The sequence below is a fragment of the Scyliorhinus torazame genome, chromosome 4, assembly GCF_047496885.1.
Source record: "Scyliorhinus torazame isolate Kashiwa2021f chromosome 4, sScyTor2.1, whole genome shotgun sequence".
Lineage (NCBI taxonomy): Eukaryota > Metazoa > Chordata > Chondrichthyes > Carcharhiniformes > Scyliorhinidae > Scyliorhinus > Scyliorhinus torazame.
This window is the reverse complement of record NC_092710.1, coordinates 371,983,162-372,007,605: the sequence shown is the minus strand read 5'-3', so window position 1 is coordinate 372,007,605 and position 24,444 is coordinate 371,983,162. Positions and strand designations below refer to the sequence as shown.

The 24,444-nt window shown below is 53.3% G+C and overlaps 1 protein-coding gene across 2 annotated transcripts in view; it reads right to left on the bottom strand.

Moving 5' to 3' along the window:
* Window positions 1-16,753: 16,753 nt before the first annotated feature.
* The window catches only part of LOC140411243 (protein LBH-like), a 29,156-nt gene continuing 21,465 nt past the window's right edge, over window positions 16,754-24,444 (bottom strand). For both annotated transcript variants that reach the window (XM_072500356.1, XM_072500355.1), the window contains exon 3: window positions 16,754-17,528. In XM_072500356.1, coding sequence (XP_072356457.1) covers window positions 17,334-17,528 — 195 coding nt within the window. In that variant the 3' untranslated portion in view covers window positions 16,754-17,333. The remainder of the gene's footprint in view (window positions 17,529-24,444) is intronic.

Here is a 24,444-nt window from a genome sequence, read left to right as displayed (position 1 = left end):
CCTCACTACCTCACTCAACCCCTCTGCCTCACTACCTCACTCAACCCCTCTGCCTCACTACCTCACTCAAACCCCTCTGCCTCACTACCTCACTCAAACCCCTCTGCCTCACTACCTCACTCAAACCCCTCTGCCTCACTACCTCACTCAAACCCCTCTGCCTCACTACCTCACTCAAACCCCTCTGCCTCACTACCTCACTCAAACCCCTCTACCTCACTACCTCACTCAAACCCCTCTGCCTCACTACCTCACTCCAACCCCATGCCTCACTATCTCACTCCAACCCCTCTGCCTCACTATCTCACTCAAACCCCTCTGCCTCACTACCTCACTCAAAGCCCTCTGCCTCACTACCTCACTCAAACCCCTCTGCCTCACTACCTCACTCAAACCCCTCTGCCTCACTACCTCACTCAAACCCCTCTGCCTCACTACCTCACTCAAACCCCTCTGCCTCACTACCTCACTCAAACCCCTCTGCCTCACTACCTCACTCAAACCCCTCTGCCTCACTACCTCACTCAAACCCCTCTGCCTCACTACCTCACTCAAACCCCTCTGCCTCACTACCTCACTCAAACCCCTCTGCCTCACTACCTCACTCAAACCCCTCTGCCTCACTCAAACCCCTCTGCCTCACTACCTCACTCAAACCCCTCTGCCTCACTACCTCACTCAAACCCCTCTGCCTCACCACCTCACTCAAACCCCTCTGCCTCACTACCTCACTCAAACCCCTCTGCCTCACTACCTCACTCAAACCCCACTGCCCCACTACCTCACTCAAACTCCACTGCCTCACTATCTCACTCAAACCCCTCTGCCTCACTGTCTCACTCAAACCCCTCTGCCTCACTACCTCACTCAAACCCCTCTGCCTCACGACCCACTCAAACCCCTCTGCCTCACTACCTCACTCAAACCCCACTGCCTCACTACCTCACTCAAACCCCTCTGCCTCACTCAAACCCCTCTGCCTCACTACCCCACTCAAACCCCTCTGCCTCACTACCTCACTCCAACCCCTCTGCCTCACTACCTCACTCCAACCCCTCTGCCTCACTACCTCACTCAACCCCTCTGCCTCACTACCTCACTCAAACCCCTCTGCCTCACTACCTCACTCAAACCCCTCTGCCTCACTACCTCACTCAAACCCCTCTGCCTCACTACCTCACTCAAACCCCTCTGCCTCACTACCTCACTCAAACCCCTCTACCTCACTACCTCACTCAAACCCCTCTGCCTCACTACCTCACTCCAACCCCTCTGCCTCACTATCTCACTCCAACCCCTCTGCCTCACTATCTCACTCAAACCCCTCTGCCTCACTACCTCACTCAAAGCCCTCTGCCTCACTACCTCACTCAAACCCCTCTGCCTCACTACCTCACTCAAACCACTCTGCCTCACTACCTCACTCAAACCCCTCTGCCTCACTACCTCACTCAAACCCCTCTGCCTCACTACCTCACTCAACCCCCTCTGCCTCACTACCTCACTCAAACCCCTCTGCCTCACTACCTCACTCAAACCCCTCTGCCTCACTACCTCACTCAAACCCCTCTGCCTCACTACCTCACTCAAACCCCTCTCCCTCACTACCTCACTCAAACCCCTCTGCCTCACTCAAACCCCTCTGCCTCACTACCTCACTCAAACCCCTCTGCCTCACTACCTCACTCAAACCCCTCTGCCTCACCACCTCACTCAAACCCCTCTGCCTCACTACCTCACTCAAACCCCTCTGCCTCACTACCTCACTCAAACCCCACTGCCTCACTACCTCACTCAAACCCCACTGCCTCACTATCTCACTCAAACCCCTCTGCCTCACTGTCTCACTCAAACCCCTCTGCCTCACTACCTCACTCAAACCCCTCTGCCTCACTATCTCACTCAAACCCCTCTGCCTCACTACCTCACTCAAACCCCTCTGCCTCACTACCTCACTCAAACCCCTCTGCCTCACTATCTCACTCAAACCCCTCTGCCTCACTACCTCACTCAGACCCCTCTGCCTCACTACCTCACTCAAACCCCTCTGCCTCACTACCTCACTCAAACCCCACTGCCTCACTACCTCACTCAAACCCCTCTGCCTCACTACCTCACTCAAACCCCACTGCCTCACTACCTCACTCAAACCCCACTGCCTCACTACCTCACTCAAACCCCACTGCCTCACTACCTCACTCAAACCCCTCTGCCTCACTACCTCACTCAAACCCCACTGCCTCACTACCTCACTCAAACCCCTCTGCCTCACTACCTCACTCAAACCCCTCTGCCTCACTACCTCACTCAAACCCCTCTGCCTCACTACCTCACTCAAACCCCACTGCCTCACTATCTCACTCAAACCCCTCTGCCTCACTGTCTCACTCAAACCCCTCTGCCTCACTACCTCACTCAAACCCCACTGCCTCACTATCTCACTCAAACCCCTCTGCCTCACTACCTCACTCAAACCCCTCTGTCTCACTGTCTCACTCAAACCCCTCTGCCTCACTACCTCACTCAAACCCCTCTGCCTCACTACCTCACTCAAACCCCTCTGCCTCACTGTCTCACTCAAACCCCTCTGCCTCACTACCTCACTCAAACCCCTCTGCCTCACTACCTCACTCAAACCCCTCTGCCTCATGACCCACTCAAACCCATCTGCCTCACGACCCACTCAAACCCCTCTGCCTCGCTATGTCACTCAAACCTCTCTGCCTCACTACCTCACTCAGACCCCTCTGCCTCACTACCTCACTCAAACCCCTCTGCCTCACTACCTCACTCAGACCCCTCTGCCTCACTACCTCACTCAAACCCCTCTGCCTCACTGTCTCACTCAAACCCCTCTGCCTCACTACCTCACTCAGACCCCTCTGCCTCACTACCTCACTCAAACCCCTCTGCCTCACTGTCTCACTCAAACCCCTCTGCCTCACTACCTCACTCAGACCCCTCTGCCTCACTACCTCACTCAAACCCCTCTGCCTCACTACCTCACTCAAACCCCACTGCCTCACTACCTCACTCAAACCCCTCTGCCTCACTACCTCACTCAAACCCCACTGCCTCACTACCTCACTCAAACCCCACTGCCTCACTACCTCACTCAAACCCCTCTGCCCCTCACTATCTCACTCAAACCCCTCTGTCTCACTACCTCACTCAAACCCCTCTGCCTCACTACCTCACTCAAACCCCTCTGCCTCACTCAAACCCCTCTGCCTCACTAACTCACTCAAACCCCTCTGCCTCACTACCTCACTCAAACCCCTCTGCCTCACTACCTCACTCAGACCCCTCTGCCTCACTACCTCACTCAAACCCCTCTGCCTCACTACCTCACTCAGACCCCTCTGCCTCACTACCTCACTCAGACCCCTCTGCCTCACTACCTCACTCAAACCCCTCTGCCTCACTACCTCACTCAGACCCCTCTGCCTCACTACCTCACTCAAACCCCTCTGCCTCACTACCTCACTCAAACCCCTCTGCCTCACTACCTCACTCAACCCCTCTCCCTCACTATCTCACTCATACCCCTCTGCCTCACTGCCTCACTCAAACCCCTCTGCCTCACTACCCCACTCAAACCCCTCTGCCTCACTACCCACTCAAACCCCTCTGCCTCACTATCTCACTCAAACCCCTCTGCCTCACTACCTCACTCAAACCCCTCTGCCTCACTACCTCACTCAAACCCCTCTGCCTCACTACCTCACTCAAACCCCTCTGCCTCACTACCTCACTCCAACCCCTCTGCCCCTCACTATCTCACTCAAACCCCTCTGCCTCACTACCTCACTCAAACCCCTCTGCCTCACTACCTCACTCAAACCCCTCTGCCTCACTACCTCACTCAAACCCCTCTGCCTCACTACCTCACTCAAACCCCACTGCCTCACTACCTCACTCAAACCCCTCTGCCTCACTACCTCACTCAAACCCCACTGCCTCACCACCTCACTCCAACCCCTCTGCCTCACTACCTCACTCAAACCCCTCTGCCTCACTACCTCACTCAAACCCCACTGCCTCACTACCTCACTCAAACCCCACTGCCTCACTATCTCACTCAAACCCCTCTGCCTCACTGTCTCACTCAAACCCCTCTGTCTCACTGTCTCACTCAAACCCCTCTGTCTCACTGTCTCACTCAAACCCCTCTGCCTCACTATCTCACTCAAACCCCTCTGCCTCACTGTCTCACTCAAACCCCTCTGTCTCACTGTCTCACTCAAACCCCTCTGCCTCACTACCTCACTCAAACCCCACTGCCTCACTACCTCACTCAAACCCCTCTGCCTCACGACCCACTCAAACCCCTCTGCCTCGCTACCTCACTCAAACCCCTCTGCCTCACTACCCCACTCAAACCCCTCTGCCTCACTACCCACTCAAACCCCTCTGCCTCACTATCTCACTCAAACCCCTCTGCCTCACTACCTCACTCAAACCCCTCTGCCTCACTACCTCACTCAAACCCCTCTGCCTCACTACCTCACTCAAACCCCTCTGCCTCACTACCTCACTCAAACCCCTCTGCCTCACTACCTCACTCAAACCCCTCTGCCTCACTACCTCACTCCTCTCCTTTTCGATTCTCTTTAACGCCGACCAGGCAGGAGAGTGAGTTCTGTGATTCTGAGACCGGGGTCCCGAATCTTAATCAAGGAAGCCACGGTGATCTGAGGCCTGAGTTGGCAAATGGCAAATGGCAAACATTCACAGACAAAATGGGGGAACTGCAACAATTGTTTATTACTGTCTGGCCCAATCCTTGGCTTACAAGGGAAGTTAGGGATAGTGGATCCAATTTAACGGAAAGGTCATCGACATGGACACCACCATTACACGTGAGAACACCACCCACCAGGTACGCGGTACATACTCGTGCGACTCGGCCAACGTTGTCTACCTCATACGCTGCAGGAAAGGATGTCCCGAAGCGTGGTACATTGGCGAGACATTGCAGACGCTGCGACAACGAATGAACGGACATCGCGCGACAATCACCAGGCAGGAATGTTCCCTTCCAGTCGGGGAACACTTCAGCAGTCAAGGGCATTCAGCCTCTGATCTCCGGGTAAGCGTTCTCCAAGGCAGCCTTCAGGACGTGCGACAGCGGAGAATTGCCGAGCAGAAACTTATAGCCAAGTTCCGCACACATGAGTGCGGCCTCAACCGGGACCTGGGATTCATGTCGCATTACATTCATCCCCCACCATCTGGCCTGCGAAATCCTACCAACTGTCTTGGCTTGGTACAATTCACTCCTCTTTAACCTGGGGTACCCCTCTCTCCAGTCACTCCGTCTGGACCTGTAAAGACTTAATTACCTGCAAAGACTCGCATTCAAAGCCTTGTCTTGCATCTTTGACTTTGTCTATATATGTGTTTCTGGAACCCACCACTTCATTCACCTGAGGGAGGAGCAGCGCTCCGACAGCTAGTGATTCAAAACAACCTGTTGGACTTTAACCTGGTGTTGTAAGACTTCTTATTGTGCCCACCCCAGTCCAACGCCGACATCTCCACATCTCGGTTACCTCCTGTAGTGATAGCATGGTTGTATTGTAATTCCCTGACTGACCACTAATCTCATTTGTATATAAGTGAATGTTAGAGTCAGCAGACCTCAGACTGACTAGGGAGCTGGGAGAGAGGTTGCTTGTGCATGTTCATACTGTTATTCATCTGTTGTTTTGTATATATGTGACCCACAGTTAATGTTAATAAATCGCTACAAGTGTCCTTTTAATATAAATCAGGCCATCGGGCAAGAACATTACATGGTACCAGGGTTGGATGGTATTAAACACGGAGAAAAACTATCACCAAGCCTGCCAAGAGGCCCACAGAGATTGGAAGATTTTGCAGACCGCATGAATTAACAACACGGAGTCATTGAAGCCACCAATGACTCTCAGGTTCCATGGTAATGTGGACAGAACCCGCATGTGTTTAAACAGCAATTTAATCTGTTTCTTACCGCAGTAAATTTAGGAGATCAATCAGGTTCGCGTAAGGTAGCAATGCTCCTAACAGCCGCAGGGCCCGAAGCAATTGCTGTGTTTAATACATTTAAATTTGCAAACGATGAAGAGAGTAAATATTTTAACGAAATAATTCGAAGATTTGATGAACATTGCACCCCCAGACAGAATGAAGTTTATGAATGCTGTGTGTTTCGTTCACAGAAGACCGAAGAGTCCATAGATCTTTCCATCACTGATTTAAAGTTAAAAGCTAAAACCTGTAATTTCTCTGCGGTGGAATCCTCCATGATTGGGGACCAGATTGTGTTTGGTGTGAATGAAAATAAGCTGAGGGGGCGGTTGCTGAGGGAACCGGCGCTGTCTTCGGAACAAACAGTTAAGATGTGTCAGGCTCACGATGCATTCTGAAATGTTTCTCAGTAATGGCAGCGCCTTCTCGGAGGAAAGCTCTCCGGTTGCCGTCCTTTTTCCAGAAAGGCGGGGGAGTTCCAAAAAAAGGCGGGAAAGTTCCTGCAGCTCCTCGCACACCAACAAACAGGTTAAAGATCATGATGAAGTATTTCTGTGTGAAAGATGTGGACAAACGCACAAATTAAGGCAGTGTCCAGCGTTTGGCAAGTTTTGTTCCAGATGCAAGGTAAAAGAAATCACTTTGCTGAGAATTGTTACTCGAAGCTCAACCCCAGACCAGTCAGCACAGCGGAAGACACAGTCTCCAGTGATGAAACGTCGTTGCTTGTTGGAGTAACAACACAGAAGAATCAGTTTTTGGAGACATCTCCAGCACTTACAACAATGCAAGCTGAGACTTCATTTAAACTAAATGGTGAGGACAAGTGACTGCTACCACTTGAAGTGAGTGGTGCAGTGGTCCGATTGAAGTTAGACACTGGTGCCACAGCCAATTTAATCAGCATGACTGATTTAGAAAATCTAAAAGTTCAACCGATTAGAAGAAATCACAAAATAGGTGATTCACTTTGGAAGGAATAACAGGAATGCGGAATATTTGGCTAATGGTAAAGTTCTTGAAAGTGTGGCTGAGCAGAGGGATCTAGGTGTCCATGTACATAGATCCCTGAAGGTTGCCACCCAGGTTGATAGGGTTGTGAAGAAGGCCTATGGAGTGTTGGCCTTTATTGGTAGAGGGATTGAGTTCCGGAGTCGGGAGGTCATGTTGCAGCTGTACAGAACTCTGGTCCGGCCGCATTTGGAGTATTGCGTACAGTTCTGGTCACCGCATTATAGGAAGGACGTGGAGGCTTTGGAGCGGGTGCAGAGGAGATTTACCAGGATGTTGCCTGGTATGGAGGGAAAATCTTATGAGGAAAGGCTGATGGACTTGAGGTTGTTTTCGTTGGAGAGAAGAAGGTTAAGAGGAGACTTAATAGAGGCATACAAAATGATCAGGGGGTTGGATAGGGTGGACAGTGAGAGCCTTCTCCCGCGGATGGATATGGCTGGCACGAGGGGACATAACTTTAAACTGAGGGGTAATAGATATAGGACAGAGGTCAGAGGTAGGTTCTTTACGCAAAGAGTAGTGAGGCCGTGGAATGCCCTACCTGCTACAGTAGTGAACTCGCCAACATTGAGGGCATTTAAAAGTTTATTGGATAAACATATGGATGATAATGGCATAGTGTAGGTTAGATGGCTTTTGTTTCGGTGCAACATCGTGGGCCGAAGGGCCTGTACTGCGCTGTATTGTTCTATGTTCTATGTTCTATCTCTGAGAGGTTTAATGGTTCAAGCATTAAATGTTGTGGTGCTTGTGAGCTGAGTGTGGTGGAGAAGAACATAGTTTATTCCGTCCCATTCTGTATTGTATCCAAGGGTTTGGATTCATTATTAGGTGATCAGTCTTGTGAAGAATTAGGTGTAGTGCAGTTGGTATATAGCATCCACAAAGGATTGGATCAAGACTCCAACGATTCTGAGAACATTATCGGCAAATTCATCGGCGCGTTCACTGATTTTAGTGCACTTCCATTCGCCAACGATACAATTTCAAGAAGCTGCCTCACTAAAGCACCGATACAAACTATGAATAGTGAAATTGCTGAAGATGTAGATCTGCAGGTCAGTATCATTTCCACCCTCCCACCCACATCACATACGGACCCACAAGTTATCAAGAAGACAGAAGAACCTACCAATGGGAGAAATAATAATAATCTTTTATTGTTACTGTGAAAAGCCCCTCGTCGCCACATTCCGGCGCCTGTTCGGGGAGGCCGGTACGGGAATTGAACCCGCGCTGCTGGCCTTGTTCTGCATTACAAGCCAGCTGTCTCACCCAGTGAGCTAAACCGGCCCCTTATTTCATGGTATGTGTGAAATAAAACGATGGTGATGCTCGTATAGGCCGGGATCCCAAAGATCTTAATGGGAAAAGTGGACATATTGTAAAACAATCATTACAGAAAGCAATGGACAGCTAATCTGATCCATATCTCGCGAAATCACGTGACAAAGCCATTGTCACGTGGTAGATCGCCGGCTGGGTTACTCATGAATAGACGGTTGCGTACTGCACTCCCATACTTGGCAAAGAAGGAGACGAATGCAGTGGGACTGCAGGAAATGCAAAACAGGAAAGAGAAACAAAAGCAGGTCTATGATCGAGTGTCTCGGACTTCCCACCACCTCGGAGTAGTGATGACATTGCGATGGATGACGAATCTACGTCAGAATCACCGTCAGCTGCAGTGTCAGATAGTCCAGCAGTTCCTCAGCATGAGAATGTCACGGAGAACATTGAATCTACAAAGTTCTGAGCAGCAAGGACAAACTTTGAGAAGATCAGCCAGACTCAGGAAAACCCAATTTGTTGATTTGGACTATTTGTACAAACTATACTTGCTGTACTTGTGTTTGTTCTTGTTCATATACACACCTGGATATTTGTTAAACCAGTTTAAAAAAAACAATTAATACTGTTTGACTCACAGGCTAATGATATCACATGTAAATAGACTGATGATAATGTATTAATTTATTCCTTCAAAGGAAAGGGGATGTGGTGATCTCATGGTTGTGTTGTAATTCACCGACAGACCACTAGGAGTCTCATTAGTATATAAGTGAATGTTTGAGTCAGCAGACCTCAGACTGACTCGGGAGCTGGGAGAGAGGTTGCTTGTGCATGTTCATACTGTTATTCATCTGTTGTTTGTATATATTTGACCTACAGTTAATGTTAATAAATCGTTTCTAGCTTTAGCTACAAGTGTTCTTGTAATATAAATCAGGCCATCCGACAAGAACATTACATCTCCCTCCAATTCCTCCCCCCCCAACCGCCCTAACCACCTATCCCTCACGAGTAACAAAAGGCACCCTCACCATCGTTGCTCCCCTGTCAAAACCTGCCCCGAAATCCTACGACAAAACACTTTAAGGAACACCCAACTCCTCCAAAGTTCCATGTCCTCACCCTCGTCCCAGTTCATTGTCCCTCATGAATTCCATCGCCTCCTCTGGTGGGCCGAAGTAGTACTCTCGCTTCTGGAACGTCATCCAGAGGCGGGCCGGGTACAGTACCCCATCCTCACCCCCTTTATCCGGCCTTAATCCGGTAAATCCCGGCCTTCCTCTTCGCCAGGTCCATACCCAGGTCCTTCCCAGGTACATTTCCTGGTCAACCTCGGCCATCGAAGGGTGTTCTCCTTGTCCAGGAAGCGGCGGAGCCGCACCACCATTGCCCTCGGCGGCTCGCCTGCCTGTGGCCTCCTCCTCAGCGTCCTGTGCGCCTGGTCCACCTCCAGGGGCCAGTCAAAGGCCCCATCAACCTCTCCAACATCTTCCCACATACACCGTGGCCTCCGCACCTTCAATGCCTTGAGGCATCTCGACAATCCTTAGGTTTTATCCCTGGAGCGAGTCTCCAAATCTTCCACTTTCTCCCTCAGCTTTTTCTGGCTCTCCCGCATCACTCCCATCTTAGCCACCAACGAGGCCAACTGCTCCTCGTGCTCCCCCACCGCCTCCTCCACTTTCTGGATCGCCAGGCCCTGGGACTCCAGCCTCTGCTCCGCTCGCTCGATCCCAGACCTCAGCGGTCCCACCACTTTGGCTCAGTCTTCCAGGGCCTCTTAACTCTGCTGCCAAGGAGGACTTCCGGTTGCGGCGCTGCCTGGGTCGGCCGCACGGTCGGCAGCTCCCGCCGAGGACGGACTTTCGGGCCCTTTTGAGGAGCTCCAGCGGCACTCGGACGACGATTCCCGGTGTGGGATTGAAAGGCTGGTGGTGACCCAGAGGATGCAGGGGACGGCGATGAAGGAGGAGCAGCAGAAGGCCTCTGATGATGAGGATGAGATCCCGGGCCGGGCTGTCAAAGTGGATAAAAAATGGCAGGAGAAGTTCGAGGACCTGGTAAACAGGTCGAGGAGGAAGAACCTGCAGATTCTGGGTCTCCAGGAGGGCTACGATGCTGAGTGCGCTGATGGGCGCGGGAGCCTTCCCGAGGCCCCTGGAGCTGGATGGGGCTCACAGAGTCCTGGCGAGGAGGCCGAGGACGAATGAGCCGCCGAGGGCTGCTTCACCGACAGGGCCTGTGTCCTGCGACGGGCGAAGAAGGAGCGGAGCAGCAGGTGGGAGAACGCCGAAATCCGCATCTATCAGGACTGGAGTGCAGAGCTGGCCAAGAGGCGGGCGGGGTCCAACCGGGCCAAGGCGGTTCCCCACGGAAAGGGGGCGAAGTTCGGGCTGTTCCAGCCGGCGGGGCTGTGGGTCACGTACCAGGACCGGCACCGCTATTTCGATACGCCGGATGAGGCGTGGACCTTTCTCAAAAATGAGAAGTTGGACTCAAATTCATGGTTTGTAGCCTGTTATGGGGGAAGCTGGGGAGTGGGAGGGGGGGGGGGGCGATGTTTTTTCTTTATGTAGGCTTGTTTGGGGGGGGTTTCCCCCGCGTTTTCTTGGGGTTGTGTGGGCCTGTGAGCCTGGGCCTTCGGGGATTGGGGCGAGGCTGCAGGTGGAAGGACCTGCGCCACAGGGGGCGGGGTCGGCCCAGGCAGGGAGCGCGGGCTTTTTCCCGTGAAAAGGGGGGGGCGCTGGGCCCGAGGCGGGGGACTTAGTGTCCACATTGATGTGGAGGGGGGGGACTTTGGCCACCCCACTTTAGTGGAGGGAGGGCTGTAGACTTCGAGAGGGAATCCAATAGGGGGATGGGAGACAGAGGCGGGAGCGGCCGGGGTCACAGGAGTCAGCTGACTTATGGGAGTGCAATGGGGGGAGCAGGGAGGGGAGGGGGTACCGGGTAGTCCCCCGATCCGGCTGATCACGTGGAACGTGAGAGGCTTGAATGGTTCGGTCAAGGGGGCCCGGGTGTTTGCGCACCTAAAGGGGCTAAAGGCTGACGTAGCCATGTCACAGGAGACGCACCTGAAGATCGCGGATCAGACCAGGCTGAGGAAGGGGTGGGTGGGGCAGGTTTTTCACTCTGGGCTGGACGCGAAAAACGGAGGGGGGGGTACCCAAGGTCAACATCTCCACCCTATCCCCATAACCCAGCAGCCCCACCCAACACTAAGGGCAATTTTGGACACTAAGGGCAATTTATCATGGCCAATCCACCTAACCCGCACATCTTTGGACTGTGGGAGGAAACCGGAGCACCCGGAGGAAACCCACGCACACACGGGGAGGATGTGCAGACTCCGCACAGACAGTGACCCAAGCCGGGAATCGAACCTGGGACCCTGGAGCTGTGAAGCAATTGTGCTAACCACCAGGCTACCGTGCTGCCCTTAATCCTGGTGAGTAAGCGGGTGACATTTGAGGCGGTGGGTTTTGTGGTGGATAAAGGGGGCCGTTATGTGATGGTGAGTGGCAGGCTGCAGGGGGCGCGGGTGGTGTTGGCGAATGTGTATGCTCCGAACTGGGACGATGCAGGGTTGGTGAAGCGGATGTTGAGTCAGACCCCGGATCTGGAGGTGGGTAATCTGATAATCGGGGGGGGGGGGGACTTCAACACGGTGCTGGACCCGGCACTCGGTCTAGGTCGAGGTCGGGTAAGAGGCCGGCAGCGGCCAAGGACCTGAGGGGGTTTATGGATCAGATGGGGGGAGTGGATCCGTGGAGGTTTGCCAGGCCGAGGGCGAGGGAGTTCTCCTTCTTCTCCCACGTGCACAAGGCCTACTCGCGAATAGACTTTTTTGTGGTGAGCAGGGCGCTGATCCCGGGAGTGGAGGGGACGGAGTATTCGGCCATTGCGATTTCGGATCACGCCCCGCACTGGGTGGAGCTGGAGTTGGGGGAGGAGAGGGGCCAGCGCCCGTTGTGGCGAATGGATGTGGGACGGCTGGAGGACGAGGAGGTCTGTGGGCGGGTCCGGAGGTGCATCCAAAGATATGTGGAGGCCCATGATAATGGGGAGGTTTCGGTGAGTGTGGTCTGGGAGGCGCTGAAGGCGGTGGTCAGGAGGGAGCTAATCTCAATCAGGGCCCACAGGGAGGAGAGGGAGTGGATGGAGAGGCAGAGATTGGTGGGGGAGATACTGAGGGTGGATAGGAGATACACGGAATCCCCCGAGGACGGGCTGCTGAGGGAGCGCCGGAGCCTCCAGACGGAGTTTGACTTGCTGACCACGGGGAAGGCTGAGGCCCAGTGGAGGAGGGTACAGGGAGCGGGGTATGAGTATGGGGAGAAGGCGAGTCGGACGTTGGCGCATCAGCTGCGGAGGAGGGAGGCGGCTACGGAGATTGGGGGAGTTAGAGGTAGAGGGGGGAACACGGTGCGGAGTCCAGCTAAAATAAACAAGGTTTTTAGGGACTTTTATGGTAAGTTGTACAAGTCAGAACCCCCGGAGGGTAGAGGGTTTGGGGGCCCCGATCGAGATGGAGGTGCTAGTTAAGGGTTGAGGAGTATGCAGGTGGGCAAGGCCCCGGGGCCGGATGGGCTCCCGGTTGAGTTCTACAGGAAGTTCTCGGAGCTGTTGGGCCCGTTGATGCCGAGAACCTTTAATGAGGCGAAGGAAAAGGGAATCCTTCCCCCGGCGATGTCGCAGGGTTTTATCTCGCTTATCCTCAAGCGGGATAAGGACCCGCTGCAGTGTGGCTCTTATAGGCCGATTTCGCTCCTCAATGTGGACGCCAAGCTGTTGGCAAATATTTTGGCCACCAGGATTGAGGATTGTGTCCCGGGAGTGATACATGAGGACCAGACGGGGTTTGTGACGGGCAGGCAGCTGAACACGAACGTGCGGAGGCTCCTAAATGTGATTATGATGCCCTCGGAGTGGGGGGGGGGGGAGGCAGAAGTGGTAGCGGCAATGGACGCGGAGAAGGCCTTTGACCGGGTGGAGTGGGAGTACCTGTGGGGAGGTGTTAAGCAGATTTGGGTTTGGGGAGGAGTTCATAGGGTGGGTTAAATTGCTGTACCAGGCCCCGGTGACGAGTGTATCGACGAACCGGCTGCGGTCAGGGTATTTTGGGTTGCACCGTGGAACGAGGCAGGGGTGCCCTTTGTCCCCCCTGCTCTTTGCCCTGGTGATTGAGCCGCTGGCCAAGGCGTTGAGGGAGTCCAGAGGGGGTTGGTTCGGGGGGGGGGGAGCATTGTGTCTCACTACATGCGGATGACCTGCTGCTGTACATTGCGGATCCGGTGGAGGGGATGGGGGAGGTCATGCAGACCCTGAGGGAGTTTGGAGACTTCTCGGGATATAAGCTCAACGTGGGGAAGAGCGAGCTGTTTGTGGTGCATGCAAGGGTGACACAGCTATCTCCAACACCCTCCACCATCCCTGAGACTCTTAGCTTCGTTGGACACATTAGTGAAGAGGCTCCTGGCACACTATCTGGTGTTCACCACACAGTTGTGAAAAATCGCTTGGAAGGTTCTCCACTGTTCCTCAACTGTTTCACCATAATGTCTTTGCTCCCAGTCTACCTTAGCTAGTTCTTCTCTCATCCCATTGTAATCTCCTTTGTTTAAGCACAAAACACTAGTGTTTGATTTTACCTGCTCACCCTCCATCTGTATTTTAAATTCCACCATATTGTGATCGCTCCTTCCGAGAGGATCCCTAACTATGAGGTCATAAATCAATCCTGTCTCATTACACAGGACCAGATCTAGGGCCGCTTGTTCTCTCATAGGTTCCATTACATACTGTTCTAGGAAACTATCGCGGATACATTCTATAAACTCCTCCTCAAGGCTGCCTTGACCGACCTGGTTAAACCAATCGACATGTAGATTAAAATCCCCCATGATAACTGCTGTACCATTTCTACATGCATCTGTTATTTCTTTGTTTATTGTCTGCCTTACTATTCCTAATTTCCACCCAAATGGATTCAACCTTATCCTCCATAGCACCGATGTCATCCCTCACTATTGCCCGGATGTCATCCTTAAATAACAGAGCTACACCACCTCCCTTACCATCCACTCTGTCCTTCCGAAAAGTTTGATACCCTCGGATATTTAACTCCCAGTCGTGACCATCCTTTAACCATGTTTCAGTAATGGCCACTAAATCATAGTCATTCACGATGATTTGCACCATCAACTCATTTACCTTATTCCGAATACTACGAGCATTCAGGTAAAGTACACTTATGTTGGCTTTTTTTTACCTCTGTTTTGAATCTTAACACCTCGATCAGTACCTCTCCTAAGTTATATTTCCTCTTAACCTTTCTCCTAATTTTCCTTGTCGTTGAACCCATATCTTCCTGTAACAACCTGCCGCGTCGCTTACCATTAATGTTTTTACTTCCCGTTTTATTCCTTTTAGTATTACTGGGCCTATTCACTGAGCTCCCCTCAGTCACTGTACCTTGTACTGTCGCCCTTTTTGATTTTTAACAATGGCTTCTCTGCCTTACACTTTCCCCCTTACTGCCTTTTGTTTCTGTCCCTGTTTTACTACCTTCCAACTTCCTGCATCGGTTCCCATCCCCCTGCCACATTAGTTTAAACCCTCCCCAACAACTCTAGCAAACCCCCCCCCCCCCCCCAGGACATCAGTTCCAGTCCTGCCCGGGTGCAGACCGTCCAATTTGTACTGGTCCCACCTCCCCCAGAACCGGTTCCAATGCCCCAGGAATTTGAATCCCTCCCTCTTGCACCATCTCTCGAGCCACGTATTCATCCTCTCTATCCTGACATTCCTACTCTGACTAGCTTGTGGCACTGGTAGCAATCCTGAGATTACTACCTTTGAGGTCCTACTTTTTAGTTTAACTCCTAACCCCCTGAATTCAGCTTGTAGGACCTCGTCCCGTTTTTTACCTATATCGTTGGTGCCTATGTGCACCACGACAGATGGCTGTTCACCCTCCCCCCCCAGAATGTCCTGCAGCCGCTCCGAGACATCCTTGACCCTTGCACCAGGGAGGCAACATACCATCCTGGAGTCTCAATTGCGTCCGCACAACCACCTGTCTATTCCCCTTACGATTGAGTCCCCTATCACTATAGCCCTGCCATTCTTCTTCCTGCCCAGCTGAGCAGCAGAGCCAGCCACGGTGCCATGAACCTGGCTGCTGCTGCCTTCCCCGGTGAGCCATCTCCCTCAACAGTATCCAAAGCGGTATATTTGTTTTGCAGGGAGATGACCGCAGGGGACACCTGCACTGCCTTCCTACTCTTGCTCTGTCTTTTGGTCAGCCATTTTCTAACTCCCTCAGTACCTTTCACCTGCGGTGTGACCAACTCGCTAAACGTGCTATCCACGACGTCCTCAGCATCGCGGACGCTCCAAAGTGAGTCCATCCATCAGCTCCAGAGCCGTCAAGCGGTCTAACAGGAGCTGCAACTGGACACACTTCTTGCACGTGAAGGAGCCAGGGACAGTGGACGTGTCCCTGAGCTCCCACATCGCACACGAGGAGCATGACACGGATCTGGGATCTCCTGCCATGTCTTAAACCTCACGTAAACCTATACAACTAAAATTCCAAAAAACAAAAGAAAAAAATAAATAAATTAGACAATGAAAAGAAAAACTACTTACCAGGGATAAAAAGCACCTCCTCCCCACCCAGCTACGAATTCCCACCTAGATTCAAATTCCCAAACTCACTCTTTGCTGTCTCACTCTGGCTGTGTCTTCTCTGGCTCACTGGGGGAACTCACTGGGAGTGAGTTACAAGTTGCTCTTTTTAAATTGGCCTGAGCTGACTCCCCTCCCCCATCTGCTTTTAGATCAAAGTAGATTAAGTAGATTTAGGGATTAAGCAGATTAAGTAGATACAGTAGATTGAAAGAAGTGTCTCTCTATCTTCATTTTAAAAGCCGTTTCCTGACTACTTGATAACATAAAAGAGATAATTTCTCTCTGGAAGGAATTCAAACCTGCTGTTTGAGAAGGAGAACAGAGTATCAATAACAAGTCTTATACCAGTAAGAGAGCCGGGTGCTGGGCCACGCCTTTGGAAAGGGGTTTCTGGTTTTACTTGTCATTGAATTGGAACAGTTAAGGGGGAATTCATTAAGAGATATACATAAAGTGCTGTAGCTGTGTGGGGTATTTATGTTTGTTGTTGATAAAAATTCTTCCTGTGTGTGTTTATAAAAATGTTAACTAAATTCGTAGAATACACTTTGTTATTAATTACAAGCGCTTACGGCCTGTGCTGAATAACACCTAAAAGGTAGGCCCGTGTGCTCATCCTAACCAAAATTAATAAACAGTAAGAGGTCAGGTGGACTCCATGATATCCTTTGGTGTTTCCTAAACCCTGGCCCATAGTAGAATTGTTTTCTGGAGGCCACAAAGAGTCCACACCAAGTTTGCTGAAGCAAAACCGACTTTATTTTACAACTGCTATTATATACATCTCCAGTAGCTCCCTACTGGGCCTTTATTACTCACTGCCTTCCTGGCCAACTCTATTTATACATAGCCAGGCATTGGTAAAGGTCCCCACTCCCTTATCGAGGGAGCTGGAAACCCACAAGGTGCACAGGGTAGTTAATCGTTCCTGCCCCGTCAGACTCGTGTGGGTTCTAACACTTTGCATGTGGTTGATGGGATTGGTGCCAACTGCAAATCTACAGTGACAGGCCTCAGCACAACCCCCCTCAAATCTCATTGCAGATATCACAGTTCAGTAAACAAAACACTGAGGAAGAAAATAATAGTTCTGAGGCTTTGTAAAGGATAGAAGCGTCGATCCGTCCAACAGGACAACAAGCGTACAGCAAGCCCACAGGATCTGAGGTCACTGGAAACCTCCAGAAATACCAGGCCAAGCTTATCCAGGCCAGGCCGCAAGGATGGTCCTCCCCCTGGTTTGGCTCCCAGTGGGAAATTCCCCATCCTCTCGTCTTCTCCAGAGGCACTCAATTTATTGTTAGTGAGAGGTTCAGTTATTGCTCCATGCTGACCAGCGTCTCACTCTCTTTGCTGGCTTTGACACATGCCTCCTCAGTCACCACCATCTCCTCTGGTGGCCACCGTAGTTCCCCACTCTCCACCTCTCCCTCACTCGGTTCCACCACAATGGATGGGAGGCGATCCTTCAGTCGACAGAAATGGTCAAAGTCGGAGGGATCGGGAAATATCTGGGCAAGAAAAGAAGGATGATAGTGAGGGACAGGTCAGTGGGACTGGGCACCTGCCAACACTGGACTGGAGACCCATCTCCTCATCACTGTCTGAATAATGCACGATTACCCCACCGCCCGCTGTCCCTCCCCACAGTCCGCAAAGACCTGCATCCATCCATAATCCAATCCCGGGCTTCACGAAGCAACTGGATTCACTGGGTTGGGATCTGGAGCAGGAATCACCAGATTGGATTCAGGAGTCGTCATCACTGGATGGGGATCTGGCGCTGAGATCACTGGCTGGGGATCTGGGGCTGGGACCATTGGCTGGGGATCTGGGACTGGGATCACTGGCTGGGGATCTGGCAATAGGATCACTGGCTGGGGATCTGGCAATAGGATCACTGACTGGGGATCTGGTGCTGAGATCACTGGCTGGGAATCTGCCACTGGGATCACTGAATGGGGATCTGGTGCTGAGATCACTGACTGGGGATCTGGCACTGGGATCACTGAATGGGGATCTGGCGCTGAGATCACTGACTGGGGATATGGCGCTGAGATCACTGAATGGGGATCTGGTGCTGAGATCACTGACTGGGGATCTGGCACTGGGATCACTGACTGGGGATCTCACACTCGGATCACTGACTGGGGATCTGGCACTGGGATCACTGAATGGGGATCTGGTGCTGAGATCACTGACTGGGGATCTGGCACTGGGATCACTGACTGGGGATATGGCGCTGAGATCACTGACTGGGGATCTCGCACTGGGATCACTGAATGGGGATCTGGCGCTGAGATCACTGACTGGGGATCTGGCGCTGAGATCACTGAATGGGGATCTGGTGCTGAGATCACTGACTGGGGATCTCGCACTGGGATCACTGACTGGGGATCTGGCACTGGGATCACTGACTGGGGATATGGCGCTGAGATCACTGACTGGGGATCTGGCACTGGGATCACTGACTGGGGATCTGGCACTGGGATCACTGAATGGGGATCTGGTGCTGAGATCACTGACTGGGGATCTGGCGCTGGGATCACTGACTGGGGATCCGGCACTGGGATCACTGAATGGGGATCTGGCGCTGAGATCACTGACTGGGGATCTGGCACTGGGATCACTGACTGGGGATCTGGCACTGGGATAACTGAATGGGGATCTGGCACTGGGATAACTGAATGGGGATCTGGTGCTGAGATCACTGACTGGGGATCTGGCACTGGGATCACTGAATGGGGATCTGGTGCTGAGATCACTGACTGGGGATCTGGCGCTGGGATCACTGACTGGGGATCCAGCACTGGGATCACTGACTGGGGATCTGGCGCTGAGATCACTGACTGGGGATCTGGCACTGGGATCACTGACTGGGGATCTGGCACTGGGATAACTGAATGGGGATCTGGCACTGGGATAACTGAATGGGGATCTGGTGCTGAGATCACTGACTGGGGTTCTCGCACTGGGATCACTGACTGGGGATCTGGCACTGGGATCACTGAATGGGGATCTGGCACTGGGATCACTGAATGGGGATCTGGCGCTGAGATCACTGACTGGGGATCTGGCACTGGGATCACTGAATGGGGATCTGGCGCTGAGATCACTGACTGGGGATCTGGCACTGGGATCACTGACTGGGGATCTGGTGCTGAGATCACTGACTGGGGATCTGGCACTGGGATCACTGACTGGGGATCTGGCGCTGAGATCACTGACTGGGGATCTGGCACTGGGATCACTGAATGGGGATCTGGCGCTGAGATCACTGACTGGGGATCTCGCACTCGGATCACTGAATGGGGATCTGGTGCTGAGATCACTGACTGGGAATCTGCCGCTGGGATCACTGACTGGGGATCTGGCACTGGGATAACTGACTGGGGATCCGGCACTGGGATAACTGAATGGGGATCTGGTACTGAGATCACTGACTGGGGATCTGGCACTGGGATCACTGACTGGGGATCTGGCGCTGAGATCACTGATTGGGTATCTCGCACTGGGATCACTGACTGGGGTTCTCGCACTGGGATCACTGACTGGGGATCTGGCACTGGGATCACTGAATGGGGATCTGGCACTGGGATAACTGAATGGGGATCTGGTGCTGAGATCACTGACTGGGGTTCTCGCACTGGGATCACTGACTGGGGATCTGGCACTGGGATCACTGAATGGGGATCTGGCACTGGGATAATTGAATGGGGTTCTCGCACTGGGATCACTGACTGGGGATCTGGCACTGGGATCACTGAATGGGGATCTGGCACTGGGATCACTGAATGGGGATCTGGCGCTGAGATCACTGACTGGGGATCTGGCACTGGGATCACTGAATGGGGATCTGGCGCTGAGATCACTGACTGGGGATCTGGCACTGGGATCACTGAATGGGGATCTGGTGCTGAGATCACTGACTGGGGATCTGGCACTGGGATCACTGACTGGGGATATGGCGCTGAGATCACTGACTGGGGATCTGGCACTGGGATCACTGACTGGGGATCTCGCACTCGGATCACTGAATGGGGATCTGGTGCTGAGATCACTGGCTGGGGATCTCGCACTGGGATCACTGACTGGGAATCTGCCGCTGGGATCACTGACTGGGGATTTGGCACTGGGATAACTGAATGGGGATCTGGTGCTGAGATCACTTACTGGGGATCTGGCACTGGGATAACTGAATGGGGATCTGGCACTGGGATCACTGACTGGGGTTCTCGCACTGGGATCACTGACTGGGAATCTGCCGCTGGGATCACTGACTGGGGATCTGGCACTGGGATAACTGAATGGGGATCTGGTGCTGAGATCACTGACTGGGGATCTGGCACTGGGATAACTGAATGGGGATCTGGCACTGGGATCACTGAATGGGGATCTGGCGCTGAGATCACTGACTGGGGATCTGGCAATGGGATCACTGAATGGGGATCTGGCACTGGGATAACTGAATGGGGATCTGGTGCTGAGATCACTGACTGGGGATCTGGCACTGGGATAACTGAATGGGGATCTGGCACTGGGATCACTGAATGGGGATCTGGCACTGGGATAACTGAATGGGGATCTGGTGCTGAGATCACTGACTGGGGATCTGGCACTGGGATCACTGACTGGGGATCTTGCGCTGAGATCACTGATTGGGGATCTCACACTGGGATCACTGACTGGGGTTCTCACACTGGGATCACTGACTGGGGTTCTCGCACTGGGATCACTGACTGGGGATCTGGCACTGGGATCACTGAATGGGGATCTGGCACTGGGATAACTGAATGGGGATCTGGTGCTGAGATCACTGACTGGGGTTCTCGCACTGGGATCACTGACTGGGGATCTGGCACTGGGATCACTGAATGGGGATCTGGCACTGGGATCACTGACTGGGAATCTGGCACTGGGATCACTGAATGGGGATCTGGCGCTGAGATCACTGACTGGGGATCTGGCACTGGGATCACTGACTGGGGATCTCGCACTCGGATCACTGAATGGGGATCTGGTGCTGAGATCACTGAATGGGGATCTGGTGCTGAGATCACTGAATGGGGATCTGGTGCTGAGATCACTGACTGGGAATCTGCCACTGGGATCACTGACTGGGGATCTGGCACTGGGATCACTGAATGGGGATCTGGCACTGGGATCACTGACTGGGGATCTGGCACTGGGATCACTGAATGGGGATCTGGTGCTGAGATCACTGACTGGGGATCTGGTGCTGAGATCACTGAATGGGGATCTGGCACTGGGATCACTGACTGGGGATCTGGCACTGGGATCACTGAATGGGGATCTGGTGCTGAGATCACTGACTGGGGATCTGGTGCTGAGATCACTGAATGGGGATCTGGCACTGGGATCACTGACTGGGGATCCGGCGCTGAGATCACTGACTGGGGATCTCGCACTGGGATCACTGAATGGGGTTCTCGCACTGGGATCACTGAATGGGGATCTGGTGCTGAGATCACCGACTGGGGATCTGGCACTGGGATAACTGAATGGGGATCTGGTGCTGAGATCACTGACTGGGGATCTGGCACTGGGATAACTGAATGGGGATCTGGTGCTGAGATCACTGACTGGGGATCTGGCACTGGGATCACTGACTGGGGCTCTGGCACTGGGATCACTGACTGGGGATCTGGCACTGGGATCACTGACTGGGGATCTCGCACTCGGATCACTGAATGGGGATCTGGTGCTGAGATCACTGAATGGGGATCTGGTGCTGAGATCACTGACTGGGGATCTGCCACTGGGATCACTGACTGGGGATCTGGCACTGGGATCACTGAATGGGGATCTGGTGCTGAGATCACTGACTGGGGATCTGGTGCTGAGATCACTGAATGGGGATCTGGCACTGGGATCACTGAATGGGGTTCTCGCACTGGGATCACTGAATGGGGTTCTCGCACTGGGATCACTGAATGGGGTTCTCGCACTGGGATCACTGAATGGGGTTCTCGCACTGGGATCACTGAATGGGGATCTGGTGCTGAGATCACCGACTGGGGATCTGGCACTGGGATAACTGAATGGGGATCTGGTGCTGAGATCACTGACTGGGGCTCTGGCACTGGGATCACTGAATGGGGATCTGGTGCTGAGATCACTGACTGGGGATCTGGCACTGGGATCACTGAATGGGGATCTGGCACTGGGATCACTGAATGGGGATCTGGTGCTGAGATCACTGACTGGGGATCTGGCACTGGGATCACTGAATGGGGTTCTCGCACTGGGATCACTGAATGGGGTTCTCGCACTGGGAGCACTGAATGGGGATCTGGCACTGGGATCACTGAATGGGGATCTGGCGCTGAGATCACTAACTGGGGATCTGGCACTGGGATCACTGAATGGGGATCTGGTGCTGAGATCACCGACTGGGGATCTGGCACTGGGATAACTGAATGGGGATCTGGTGCTGAGATCACTGACTGGGGATCTGGCACTGGGATCACTGACTGGGGATCTGGCACTGGGATCACTGAATGGGGTTCTCGCACTGGGATCACTGAATGGGGATCTGGTGCTGAGATCACTGACTGGGGATCTGGCACTGGGATCACTGAATGGGGTTCTCGCACTGGGATCACTGAATGGGGATCTGGTGCTGAGATCACTGGCTGGGGATCTCGCACTGGGATCACTGACTGGGGATCTGGCACTGGGATCACTGAATGGGGATCTGGTGCTGAGATCACTGAATGGGGATCTGGTGCTGAGATCACTGACTGGGGATCTGGCACTGGGATCACTGAATGGGGATCTGGCGCTGAGATCACTGAATGGGGACCTGGTGCTGAGATCACTGAATGGGGATCTGGTGCTGAGATCACTGACTGGGGATCTGGCGCTGAGATCACTGACTGGGGATCTGGCACTGGGATCACTGAATGGGGTTCTCGCACTGGGATCACTGAATGGGGATCTGGCACTGGGATCACTGAATGGGGATCTGGCACTGGGATCACTGAATGGGGATCTGGCACTGGGATCACTGAATGGGGATCTGGCACTGGGATCACTGACTGGGGATCTGGCACTGGGATCACTGACTGGGGATCTGGCACTGGGATCACTGAATGGGGATCTGGCGCTGGGATCACTGACTGGGGATCTGGCACTGGGATCACTGAATGGGGATCTGGCGCTGGGATCACTGACTGGGGATCTGGCACTGGGATCACTGAATGGGGATCTGGCACTGGGATCACTGACTGGGGATCTGGCACTGGGATCACTGAATGGGGATCTGGCGCTGGGATCACTGACTGGGGATCTGGCACTGGGATCACTGAATGGGGATCTGGCGCTGAGATCACTGACTGGGGATCCGGCACTGGGATCACTGACTGGGGATCTGGCACTGGGATCACTGGCTGGGGATCTGCCGCTGGGATCACTGAATGGGGATCTGGCGTTGCGATCACTGACTGGGGATCTGGCGCTGAGATCACTGGCTGGGGATCTGGCACTGGGATCACTGAATGGGGATCTGGCACTGGGATCACTGAATGGGGATCTGGCGCTGAGATCACTGAATGGGGATCTGGCGCTGAGATCACTGACTGGGGATCCGGCACTGGGATCACTGACTGGGGATCTGGCACTGGGATCACTGACTGGGGATCTCGCACTGAGATCACTGACTGGGGTTCTCACACTGGGATCACTGACTGGGGATCTCGCACTGAGATCACTGACTGGGGATCTGGCACTGGGATCACTGAATGGGGATCTGGCGCTGGGATCACTGACTGGGGATCTGGCACTGGGATCACTGAATGGGGATCTGGCGCTGAGATCACTGACTGGGGATCCGGCACTGGGATCACTGACTGGGGATCTGGCACTGGGATCACTGGCTGGGGATCTGCCGCTGGGATCACTGAATGGGGATCTGGCGTTGCGATCACTGACTGGGGATCTGGCGCTGAGATCACTGGCTGGGGATCTGGCACTGGGATCACTGAATGGGGATCTGGCACTGGGATCACTGAATGGGGATCTGGCGCTGAGATCACTGAATGGGGATCTGGCGCTGAGATCACTGACTGGGGATCCGGCACTGGGATCACTGACTGGGGATCTGGCACTGGGATCACTGACTGGGGATCTCGCACTGAGATCACTGACTGGGGATCTCGCACTGGGATCACTGAATGGGGATCTCGCACTGAGATCACTGACTGGGGATCTCGCACTGGGATCACTGACTGGGAATCTCGCACTGGGATCACTGACTGGGGATCCGGCACTGGGATCACTGACTGGGGATCTGGAATCTCACAATTTGAGGACCCCTCTCACCTTCATTCAGCTTTTCAAAGCCAAACTGTGGCTTCTTACCGAGAAGAAATGATTGTTTGTTCGGCCCTCCTCGCCCTTTAGCAG